Source organism: Solenopsis invicta, chromosome 1 (assembly GCF_016802725.1).
Source record: "Solenopsis invicta isolate M01_SB chromosome 1, UNIL_Sinv_3.0, whole genome shotgun sequence".
Classification (NCBI taxonomy): Eukaryota; Metazoa; Arthropoda; class Insecta; order Hymenoptera; family Formicidae; genus Solenopsis; species Solenopsis invicta.
Window position 1 is genome coordinate 13,884,018 of NC_052664.1, and position 13,834 is coordinate 13,897,851.

Sequence of the window (13,834 nt, forward strand, 5' to 3'; positions counted from 1 at the left end):
ACATAGTAATATGTACCACACCTTTCCATTATCGTGATAAGTCTGTTGTGAATTATAGTACGGAAAAAGGAGCAATCGCTAAAGTAAACTAAGTTGTCGATAAATCCCCATCTGTTGTAAAAGAGCAGAAGAAGGACGTACCATGTAACACGATAAGGGATCAGAGTATCATTAAGAATATGAATTTTGTTTTAAGAATAGCTTTTATATTGATTGTAATTTTTTTCCTTAGTATCGTGTGTACACAATACTTTGATAAAAATTGTAGAAAATAAAATTAATTAATATCTATTTGAAAAGTGCTGCGCATATGTTAGCGTGTTTGAAAAATAGAAATTAAATTAAATAAAAATCTACTACGTACTTATTTTTAAATGATTTTTACGGAGTTTAATAGATTTTACTTTTAAATGGTTTATCTCTTTAAAGAATTATATTTTTCCAATTTTATATATAGGTATATATAATAATATTTTGCCGCGATATTAATTTAATAAAAAAATAAATTGTATTAATTAGCTTATGAATAATAAAATTCTAACATCCTAATGTAATTTATTCGTTGAGTGAATTTCTTGAGTGAATAGACTATTAGGTTTTGATTAGCTCTTTTCTTCTTGAATATTAGAAGGGGAACATTATGCAATTTACAAAGATTACATTAAATTCCAAGAGTAATTAAATGACATTTTATTATGAAAATTAATTTACTTGAAAATTAAATGCTAACTTTCGCTTGTACCTTGAGCAAATAGAATCTTATAATTGCAAACATATATATCATGTTTTACATTATACAATTAATATGTAAAGAAATTACTTCATTTTAATTTGTTAAAAAATGCATTTTAGTTTTTCCATTTATTCCAAAGTGTAATATTTAAAATGTAATTTTTAATAATACATATGTTTGCAAACATACAGTCTGACAAAATTCAAAGGCTTATCTTACTCTATTCTTATCTTACTTTGATCAGGTGTGCTTTGATCATATAACATGTTAAGATGATAAAGTGTTAATTGACGTTAGACTGTCCTTGCAGCTGATGACGTTATATGGGTACAGTGAGTCAGAAACAGTACAACCTTTATATTATTCCAAAGAATGACATAACAAATATAATCTTTCTCATCAAATCATATTTTTTTACAGTTATTAAACTTATTACCGTTTCTTATAACAGAAACCGTTTCAACTTTTTATATTGCAACAACATTAAAATATAATTTAATCATGTATTATCTTCGAACAATTTTACATTTAGAAGTTTAAAATTAAATATATAAATTTTTAAGCAATAAAAATGTTAAATTTACGTAAAATGTAAATAAAATGCCAATAATGTATTAGTAAAAAATACAATTATTTAAATAGGTTTTATATTTTTTCGCACAAATTTTTGATTGAAGAAAAATATTAAGTTCTGTTTCTCATGTGATTCACCTTATTATATTAGACGTGATGAAGTTTATTTGTAGCAAAGTCACTTAGCAAATTTTATTGTTAGTGATTTTAATTTTTAACATTAGTAATGAAGGATGTCACTTCCTTCATTACTATAAATAGTTTAACTAATGTTATTGCTTTAAGTTTTGCACTTAGAGTGTGTTGTTTTTATATCTATTAATAAAATAAACTTTAATAATAAATAAGAAAATTACATTACACTTTGACAATATTCCTTATTTTTTATGCCAATAAATTATGTTAAATATATAAATTTTTAATGTAATAAGATTTATTGTTCATAACAAAATATTTGTTATGAATTTATTTTACGAATTTATTTATTAAATGATAAACATTTTTAATTTGTGCTGTTATGTTATATATACGATACATAAATTTATTCTTTTTTTTTACCGTTTTTTAATATTATATTATTGTGCGTTGTAATGCACCATCAAAATGTTACAAACACTTGTAAATAATTATATTGAGACTTGCATCAGTTTTTTCAAAATTTTCAATTAGATTTTTTATTGTTTACTTTAAAGATGAATAAAAATAAAATATTAACTTAGCTCTATCTTCTTATATATGTCAATATCCCAAACTGTCTTTCGACTGTGTCGGAAGTTTGCAGAATACTTTTCCAAACCATTCGTCGAAATATATTAGTTCACAATGGCTGTTGCGCAAACCACTGACTAATTATCGGCTATTACGTCTGACTGATGGTGCGGTCCTGGTTGAGTCAGAAGCTTATTTGTATAGTCTCTTACATTGTCAGATCAAAGAGAAATTTCAATGTAGAATCGAAGCTGTCCGAGGTTTGAGATCATGCAGAATCTAGCTCTCTCATAAAACGTTTGCATTCACAAGTTCGTGTTAAGTGCTTCACTAACGTTATCTAAAGATGCTACTATAAAACACTCACGGCAGCGATGTCTTCTATCTTGTCGTGATTATTCTTAAGTCTTGTCTCAGAATAATTGCGTATCAGAGAGTTTTAGAAGCGCTATCTTCTGATGATTTATAATACATGTAGTACGCATGAAAGATGATTGTATACAAAATTTAAATTTTAGTCAATGTTAAAAGTAAGTCAAACGTTTTGAATTGGATTCTTTCTGTTATATAGTTCAAGGAAGAATTGCTGTCATGCGAAATCCTTGTAAATGATGCTAATGTTTGTGAGCACAGGTTGTCTTTGATTTCTGAAAACAGAGCATGTTTGTTGTAACTGCGAAGGAATTATAACTTTTGAAGAAGATTTATGTCCATTGATTACTATTTTTCTTTTTAAAGGAGAGAAGATTTGCTCAAAGAGAAATGTTTATGATACATCTACTTTTTCTTAAAACTTTTATTCATATTTAGAACTTCTTATTTTTTAGATAATATATTATTTTTAAAGAATTTCTGATTTAATTATAAGAAATATATTTATTTATAAAGTATCATTCGTGCTTAATGTTAATCAATGCTATTTAAATGAATGTGGTAAGTTGGATATTATTTTCAAAACTTAATTTCCATTACTTCCGAAATTAGTAACATACGGTGTATATTTATACACCATACTAACTTCGGAAATGATGGAAATTTCCGTGACGTGCACATTACTTCAATGTTACATGTAGTGAATTATATGGAGAAAGAAAAAATTTACGCAGAAAGTTACTGTTGTGAATAAAGGCTAAATAATTGAAAGCATACTAATAACAAAAATGATTTAATGTAATTCTAATGAGCTTTATGCACCTAGCTAGTGTTATAGCCACTATCCAAGCAATATATCAACAAAACTTTTCTATATCTCAGCATTTCAATTAAACTCTTTGGAATTACTTTGCCCTTACGCTGAAAATTTAATTAACTTTTGCAGAGTGTTTAATTAACTTTCCAAGGTAGCAACTCATAACAAATTAATTTGGATTGCAATTCCGCTGTAGAGAGCAGCTAAGATAATTATTTTGTTTCTTTCATCGCGAGGCCGCTATTGACGGTTGCGTAATAACGTCTCGAATGAACATTTTCGTTGCGTTACAACGACAATATCAACGGATTTTTAAAGTGCCAGAGTCCCACCTTCCGAGCCATAGTGACCTCGTGGATCGAATTACTACGTATCTGTAATGATCACACCGGAAACTGACTGTGATACTGTCAGTTGATCGTGTCATCTTTGTGCACGCAATTCATTGTTCAATATGTTAAAATATGTATTATAAGTCTGAACAAAATATATTTTCTTGTATATAGAATTTTTTTTTCTGAATTATTATATTTTTACTTTGAATATACAAATGTATCTTTGTTTTATTTATTGAATACTAACACATTGTTATATATAATAATTTACAAAATAATATATACATGTACATATCAATTACATAACATTATACGTCAATATTAATTAGATTAACTTATAACCTAAAATATAATTGATATTTATTGATATAATTGATTTTCTGTCTCTAATCTTTTAATTTATATTATAGTAATATATAGTACAGAAACAGTAAGTCATATTGAATACTAGACCATATTTATAGTTATCTTACATATCTACAAATACTTTAAATATATTTCTGAAATAATTAAATTTTTTTTCTATTTAAAGAATTTACTATTTTAGTAAAAATATTACTTTACTTAAATTATAATTTTTTCTATCAAATAAATTTATTATTTTAATAATAAAACTATTGTTATTTTACATATAATTTATGTTTGATATATTAAAAAATTTTTTTAAATTTTTGAATAAAAATCAATAAATTAGCGAATTATAAATAGTAATATTCACTATTGTGGCCGGGAAGAGGAACAAAATTGAGCCGTGGATATTGGGTAGTTGAAACTCTCAACCTTGTATCCATACTAAACTTTGTTTACGAGTTATTAATGGCCCCGCTAGCCACCTAGCGATAGTGAATGGAATGAGTAGTAGTCTCGCGGAGCATTTGCGGAAAAGCTATTAAAAAATATTGTTTCAAAAAATTGTGTTTTTTCTGCGAAATATTATGGTTTACTGAAATATCAGTACAAAATTAAAAAACGCGTATTTAACAAAATGTTTTATTGAAGTTATATTGCTTGTGAAATAAGCCACAAACGAATGGAAATACTGAATATAAAGAACGTTTTTCTCTGTGCATAATTACTCTTTTTAATTGTATTTTTATTAGGGAAAATTTAATTATTCCATTATTTCATATTAATTAACTGGTAAGGACGCGAATTGATGTTACAGTTACATTTTTAAAACAAATTTTATTTTAACAAATATTAACTAAATTGGTTTATAATGTAAAGGATAATTGTCAACATATTTAATATCTGATGTGTTTTTAAATATATAAACGCTAAAAGTAAGAAATAAATATTCTCTTTTAAACATTTTTCTTGTTAAATATATAGACATGAAATTGACTTGAGTTCAAGAGTCCGTAATTGAAAAGGACTCTAATTTCGGGTATAACCTATTATACGAATTTCGAGCTGTAATAATGAATGTCAAAATTACGTGGCGCCGTTAAAAACTTTTCCAAATCGATACAGCTAACTACTTTCCAAGTAATTAAGGTAGATTTGTTGGATGATTTGCGAAATCGCGGCATGGCTTCGTAAATTGTTTCTCTGCTTTTACGCGTGGCTTCAGCGTGATAAAAGTCATGCTGTAAGAGTTCAAACTGATTTTCCTTGTATTTTGCGATGTTGTTTTACGTAACCGCGTTTTATCACTCGCCGCTGGCACTAAAATAAACCGGTTATTATACAATTTCGTTTGTGTTCCGCGTTTCTACAGACAACACTAACGACATTGTGATGCAGATTACAGTGCCGTGTGTGGTTGCCGACCAACCTGACTCGACCTTGAACGAACGCCGATATTCCGTTTCGTGTGCACTGCTGGTGAATTATGCAACGCTTACTTTATCAACCCTTGAATGCGAACGAGGACACGCAAGTGTTTGTTTAGCAATCTATTGTACAGTTTTAGGAAAACATTACTTGTAATATAAAAAAATACATTTCCTTTTTATCAAGATACGTAGAAAAGTCATGTTTTATTTAAACTTACAAAGTACTTATACAGTATCACTCTAAATTTTATGTTAAAATAACTCAAAAGTTAATATAACTCTTATTTTAAGTTATTACGTTAAAATAATTTAAAATAAGAGTTATTTTAACTTAACCTTTGAGTTATATTAACATAAAATTGAGAGTGGACTTTCTGTGACATTTTATTTTTTACTGCGTACTATAGGCATGTCCACTAGACATATTTCAGTATTATATGTAGTATAATTTTTTGATATAATCTCAGACGATTCTCTTCATCTAAATAAATTTCTTTTTTCATGAAAGATTGTAGATGCTAACAAAGCTCTAAACGCCTTTTTTATTATGTAATAAAATATTCGAAGACAATGTCGAACATTCCGAAGGTTGGTAGAAAATGAATTACGTGTACATCGAAGATTAACAGTTTGATTGAAGGTCGCGATGATATAACAAAGATAAGTCTGGACGACAATCACATGATTGCGATGGATCGATCAGGGGCTGTTATTTAGATCGGCGTAATAGCTTTTCCTCGACGTAGAAATGGCCATTTTTCAGGTACAAATGAAAGTAGCGTGCGAGCAGAGAGTCTCTCCTCTCGACCGGAAATATCTCGTCCTTTTTACGCGTTTCGTAAGGCTTCCTGTTGTCCTCTTGTTAGTTGGTCGCTCCGATAATCTGCACGCTCGAGTGTTCCGCCTGCTATGCGAGCGTGGCAGCACACCGGCACGTGCCGTAGATATAAATTAAATTCGCTGATAAATCGTTCAGATAAGGAGAGTCACGGGAAATAATACAATATACAGTCTATTTCACTGCTACAATTTTTACACGTGAAAGTCATGTCCAGGTTTAAAAATACCGTAAGGTATAAAATAACATCACGGTGGAGAAAATTTTAAATTTGAAAGTGAAAGGTATTTAAAAACATTTTAATGTTTTGAACCAGTATTAAGAAATTAATTAATACACAACAAAGTATTTAAAAATAACGAGCAATAAATAAAACATATATTTTTTTCCAATTTAATCTTTTAAATTTGAATTATAATAAAATATATTTAGAGGTAATATTATAATAAAGTGAGGTATGTAAAACATATCATAAATTTTTACATTAATTATTTTATTAGGTATTGAAACTTTTCAACTTAATTGATATTTAAAATTAATTTTTGATTTTTCTTAGATAATTAGAAAATTATAACAGAGTTAGAATTGTAGCAGAGTGAATTACACAAAACTTATGTCATCAATTCTTATATAAATTATTTTAACATTAAAACTTTTCAACTTTACAGTTGTTATTTAAAATTTTTTTATATCTTTCAATCTCTAATTATGATGTAATATTGACTCAATTAGAAACTGTAACAATAGAAAGCTATGAAGAAGTTGTAACGCAAGTGCACAAATTATTTCGACATGTGTGATTATAATATTTATTAAATAATTATTTATATAAATGTTATTAATATAAATTTGTTTACTAATTTTGAAATTAAATAAACTTAATAAACAAATATTTATTGCATCAATATATAATATGAGAAATTATTTTACTATTTTATATCGTTTTATGTCTAAAATTAAACAAATTTTAGACTTGATTAAAAATTAATCTGATTATTGTATATAACTACATTTGTAAGATCATACTTTACAACAGCAGTTATTTATTAATATTTAGTAGTAATTATGAAACTTCGAGTTTTATATTACTATATTATTCGATAGTGTTACACGCTTGAGATCAATGCGCTTCTACTCTCGAACCGAGCAAGAGGACGATACCGTGTTGTTCCAGAGCAGTGATTCCGGTCAGCCGGAATAGCGGTACACGCTTGGCCGTACGTCTTCGTTCTCGAATTATTATGTTGCTGCTTTCTGCGAGGTGCACAGTAGCACGCTTTGTCGCGAAAGCGGAAGAAACTTACACGCATCATGCACGGAGCCATTTTTTAGTGCCATTTTGCGGCCTTTCTTCTTTTTCATACATCTGCGTCACACATAACTAAATAATGTTCTATATTTTTTAGAGCGTAAATTACGGATGTAAATTTTATTTACAAAGTCTTATTTTGCAGATTAAATTGCCTATTGTTCTTGTATGCATATATCATAGAATGAGTTCAGTTAAAAGTTAAACGTTTTCTTCTTATAAACTTCATAAAATATTTTTACAGCACAGAATACTATATATTTCAACAATATTGAACTTCAACGAATTGCAGAAATATTGCAAAATTGTCACAACATTTCTAGAATGTTCTGTGCTGTAGGGGTATTCCATGTAGTACAGAATAAAATATATACTTATCATTTTAACTGAATCAATATTTCAGCAATATTACAGTAATACTTCAACGACATTTGCGGCAACTTTGCAGAAACATTGCAAAGTTGCCGCAACATTGTTAGAATGTTCTGTGATGTATGAGCATTCTATGTAATACGGAATACAATATAATATTTCAGTAATATTGCAGCAACATTGTAGAAACGTTGCTGCAACATTGCTAAAATGTTCTGTAATAGGCATTTTATATAATACAAAATACAATATAACATTTCAACAATATTGCAAGCAAAAACATTGCAATATTTCAATGACATTGAAGAAACATTGCAAAGTTGCCACAACATGACTAGAATGTGCTGTATGGATACAACTTGTTTTTGAAAACAGTGTTTTATTTACTTATTTATTTTTTTTTTGTAACGGTTAATGAAAACATTTAATTTCTTTCGTGTCAAACAAAATTGTTTACACATTGCTATCGATAATTTTCATCAATGAGTAGACAGCCGAATGAACGGCAGCTCAGAGATCGTAGTCCGCAGAGGGAGACTTCCGAGAGAGTCGTGCGCGCTTATGAACGCGATTCCGTCGAGGCGCGCGAGCAGTGCAGCGCGGTGCAGCGACGCGATACACCGTATCGCTGCAGCTGCGTCGGATAGTTGGTTGAGGCATGTGCGCCGAGTAACGGCTAATTGGCCACCTTTCCTCTCCGGGAGAAGAACCGTCTCTCTCTGTTTCGCTGTTGTGGTCGGCGTGCCAGTTTTGTTCGTTCTGTCGTGCGGTTTACACCGAGTGTAATTGTAACTCCGATGCCGCGGGAAAACATTATGGTGTCTTACCAGAGATTTGGTTGAAAACGACATTTCTGTAAGTTGAACCGTTGAACTTACATCGTAAGTCGTCGTCATCATAGTCTCTCCCTCTTCTTCTCCCTTTCTTTTTCATGGGAATTTAAAGCAAGATAATTCTGTGATATTTTTTGCAATTTACATAATAAAGATAAAATAGGCATTTATAAAACGGTAAATGCGTGTATTTATTACACAGTTTTTGAGGAAACGTATATTATATATTATTTGACTTCTGAACGGAAGGAGAATAACAAGGAATTATGACGAGTAATTCTTGTACCTGTTAACATAAGTTTTGAGAAATAAAACCTTTGCTTCTATAGCGGTTAGACATGAATTCGTACGCGGATTCGCAACCGCGAAAAGTGCCTCGCTCCGAATTGACCGCGCGAGTGATCGCCGTGAAAGTGCATCGAACAAGAAGTCTAATTGTGCGCGCCGGGCTTTTATTAACGTAATTCACCTACCAGTATTATTCATCGGAAGTCATGAACTTTCTTCGCAGGAAAAAGCTTGGTCCAAACGATGGTCTATGAATTCGAATATTTTATAAACAGATTTGGGATAAAAATTGGTTTTCGAAATATTATTTTTAATATTGACATTTTATTCTTTGATGATATCAGAGAGGTTGAATAATTTATGAAAAAATTAGATGATATAGTTTAGTTTTGTCTTTTTCTCTTTAGCTCTAGAACAGCCAATGTTGTCTTTACTCTTTTACTCCAATCGAAACGGAACTTTATTGAAAGTTGTAGAGGTATACTTTTAACAAAAAGCAAGGATATAAATACCAGATTAAAAAACCAGTTATCTATATTACTAATATCAAACAAGCGGCAGTAAAGAGAAAGATTGCTAATCTTTATTTTAAGATACACATTTCAAGTTTTATCGCAATAATAATGTAAATGGTATACTTAGTTTTTTTAGTGTCAATTGTATTGTCGACTATACTTTCGCTTTTTGCATAGTATTGATGAACTTTTTTATCGAATTCTTTACAAAATTTTGTTAAAATTTGCAGATGACTCCTTTTATAGAAGTATTTTTCTCCTTGATTTTTTTTTATTCTACGCAATGGACAGTTTCCTGCTGCACAAGAAACAAAAATGCTCTTGATAGTAAAACAGTAGAGAAATGCAAGTTTAATTGAAGGTGGTTTTATAGCATTATTATTTAATTTTACATTAATTTTGAAATATAAAGTTTCATAGTTGAAAGGGAATAATAAATATCAAAATAATATTTTTAAGAACATTGACGTATTTAGATATTTTCCAAAAAGAAAGAAATGAAATAGCATGATTATTAAAAAACGATGCTATTATCAGGAAAATTTATTTGCAATATTACGAAGGGTTAATGATGGGTTAACGAGGGAATGCTTTAATTGTAATGAGCGAGATCTTCCTTAGGCGTTGTGCTTACTCTTAGCGTGCATACTGCAGCTTAATCGTCCGACTAATTTAAAGTTTTGCATGCAAATGACGATTTACGTCGAAAGGGAATTTTGTTCTAGTTATTCCGTTCCAGTTACAACCAATAATAACTTGAATCATTAATTTATCAGAATCTTGTAAAATGCGTTGATAATCTAATTGTAACAATGACATTGCTTATATTCCATTAATGTGGAATAAAAGTATTTATTAAATTTTGTAAAATTATATTTCCACAAATATTTCTTTGTAAATTTTGTAATGTTTTATCTTAATTAGATTTTCTTTAAATACTACTTTTGTTGTAATTATTAAATTTTTAACATTAAATTTAATAAATGCAGTTTTGTATGTAAAATTTCATGATAAACTAAATTTTTGAATTGAAATAAATGTTATAAATTTTAATATCGAGAACGGCTATATCGATCGAAAACAGATCTTACTGCTCAATTTTCTGGGTTAATTTACATACATTTACTAGATCCCTCAAACTGCGCATATTTGCTGTACTTAAAACATAGCTTGTAAGAAGAACCTAGAAATATAATATTACGAAAATTAAATTGCTAATCAATTTAATAATTTTGATTCTTACAAGCATGTTTACAATCTGTTTTTATCCCGAAAACTGTAAAGAAAATTGCGACAAATATTACACCTTGGCCAAGGTGATTGATAGTAAATGTTTGTAAATTCATTTAGAAAGTTATTGAACACTAAAATCTGCCTTCGACCGGTATAGTCGTTCTTATTTAAATGTGTTGACATACTTTCCGGTCATATTAAGATAATTGTTTTATATTTTATTTTTATAAATTTGTTTTAATAAATTTGTTTTAATAAAATATTTTAATTTTTAACGATTCTGAATTATACCTTAATCAAAATTTTTATGTAGACAAATTTTTATTTTGTTTGTAATTTGCATAAATATTGGAAAAACGTGAGTTAAAAATAACAGAACGCAGACATACTATATTATATAACAATTTTTACATAAAAAGAGAAGATTTAAATGTTATTGTTACTGAAAGAATAATAGCATTGTCATCAGTTTTTTGTAAATGATAGAAATCCTTTTATATTACTATTGCCTTGGGATAAAAAGTGTCATTTGTAACACGTGTCAGTGAGCAAGGAAAATAAAATACACGCATAAGAAAGCGCAGAAGCGTTCGAAGAGAAGGCGATTAATAATTAAAGTCACCAGCAATTGACGTTAATTGCGTGTATCACTAAGAACCGGTTTATGATATGTTATGATCGTTGATCATAAAGAGGAAACGGGATAATGACGATTTATCGGTCCTTCTGCTTAGCAAGTTATTTAATGCATATTGTTTTACAGTTGATGCACGTATACTTTGCAAAAGTATGCAACTGTATGCTGAAAACAAAGTATAACAAATAAGGTATCAGTAACAAAAAAAGATAAAAACAAAAATTGTGGCAATTTCTAGCAGTAAAATAAGAATACTTACGTAATATCTTATATAAGCAACTATATTTGAAGATAATTAAATATTATAATATTTTTGTGCATTAACTTGTTTCTGTCTACACACAATAGGTTAATATATTTTTATATCCATCATTATAAAAAAAAAATATAAATATATATATATATTTACTTATATTAATATATAATATATCATTTATAAGACAGATTATAGATATAAGATAACTATACTTAGCTTTGCGATTTTTTTCTATTTTTTTGCTGAGTCCAAAATTAAAAAATGATGGCCAAATTCAAAGTAAAAAAACATTTTTAAACATTAATTTAAAATATTGGCCAATTTTAAATATTTACGCTAGTATAATGAAAGTGCTTTTAGAAAAAATAGGTCATATTAGATATGTACATATGTACTCGATATGGCCCAAATATCTTCTTCTTTTTTTACAAAAATGTTAGAAAGATGAATAATAAAATAATTCAATGTTATTATAAGTTTATAAGTTCATTAATATATTGACATGTTTGTTGACATATTAACATATAAGAGTACACGAAAAAACTTTTGTTAACAATCCATTAAGTAAATAATTTACTTATCTTAAAACCATGGTTTATGAATCGCAATTTAGTATGTGAATTAAAATGTTTGATTTGGAGTAATAAAAGTACCAAATAAACATTACAATCGATGTGTATGTGTGTGTATTCATTATTGATCAAAGCCATATTACTTTTACCTTGCAAAGAGTTTTCTTCCTTTCTTTATAAACAGAACGTAATTATGACGAAAATATAAATTAAATGAAGGTTGTAAAGTATAAATATAAAGCCATAATATGAGTTGCGGAGATTAGTAACCGTCACTTGATAGTTACAGAAAGCAGTAACTTTCCCACGAAATATTATATCATGAAAAAAACAATCACGAAAATTCTACTTTTGACTTTACTGTCAATAGCAGAATACATAAACTGAGCAGTCAAATGTTGCAAACAAGTCATGTTCACAGTCTGTACTACACAGCGTTATTACTTAGAAACAGCAAGTAGGCCATATTGAATATTAGACCATATTAGATAGTTATCTTATAATATAAATATAAACAAATTTATACATATATGTATATTAATTTATAACCAATAGATTCTCCGATATTTTTCGACTTGTAAATTGTTCTTTGTCGTTATACGTATATTGGTTTCCTATGTCTTTCTTCCTCTTTTCAGTTTGTAATTATTATCAATTATGTATATACGAGTACTTTATATATTTATACTAAATATTTAAAGAATACATAAATTATATATTTATATATGTGTAATAAATAAATATATATTATAACAAAATAGAGGCAATAATTAAATCCTAATAACAAATGTTTATTATTTAAAGGTGAACATTTTTCTTCATAAAAAGTTTTAATTAATAAGAATAATAACTGTGCGAATGTATCATTATATTCAACAATGCTTGAATTATCGTTTATGTTTTCAAATATATGGCTTATTGATGCGACATTAATTATTATATTTCTTTATGTTACAGGTCTCCGAGAATCGGAGGTCCTCTTTCGCAGTCGTTGGCTATGATCCCTCCGACCATGCACGGGCATGAGTTCAATCAACCCTTGTCGAGGGTGGTTATGGTCCGTAAAACGGATCAAAGGACATTCAGCAAAGGAAGAAGAGGTGGTGAACCTCTTCTGGAAACTGTTACCAGGGAAACCGTCGAATTATTTAACGGTGGCCGAGCCGAGAGGAAGTATACCTCCGAAACGAGGGACATTGTTACACCAAAGTCTAGCAGGTTTGATGATTCTTTTTTTAATTATTAACTTTAAGTAATACAGGTATACTAAAGTAGTATTATTACATTAATTATTTATGGATGATGGATAGATTAACAAAATGCCTTCAATTTAATTATAATAATATATCGAGTGATCTTTTACATATCTACAAAGACTTTGAAATATTATCTTATAATATTTTACTTTATATTAGTATTATTGAAACAATGTTTTTAATTTTTAAAGAATATTACTTTTTATATACTTATATTGTCTAACATTTTTATTTGCATTTTTTTTAATGTTAATAAAAAATTATAAAAAATTGGTAATGTACTTATTCAAAACAAGGACGAGGCTTCGAAATTATTTTTCCAGATTGTTACCATATAGTTACCATACAGTTTACATGACATAATAAGTAATGCTTGAGATACGTAACAAGTAAAATTAAAGTGTCTTCT

At 28.4% G+C, this 13,834-nt stretch overlaps 1 protein-coding gene across 6 annotated transcripts in view; it reads left to right on the forward strand.

Annotated features, from left to right (window-relative positions):
* The window catches only part of LOC105194335 (protein PRY1), a 52,637-nt gene that overhangs the window by 26,858 nt on the left and 11,945 nt on the right, over positions 1 to 13,834 (forward strand). For 5 of the 6 annotated variants that reach the window (XM_039446574.1, XM_039446577.1, XM_011159208.3 and 2 more), the window contains one exon: positions 13,127 to 13,387. In XM_039446574.1, the coding sequence (XP_039302508.1) occupies positions 13,127 to 13,387 (261 nt within the window). Of the gene's footprint in view, positions 1 to 8,497; positions 8,691 to 13,126; positions 13,388 to 13,834 lie in introns of those variants that run through there. The other variant, XM_039446590.1, reaches the window with a different exon arrangement.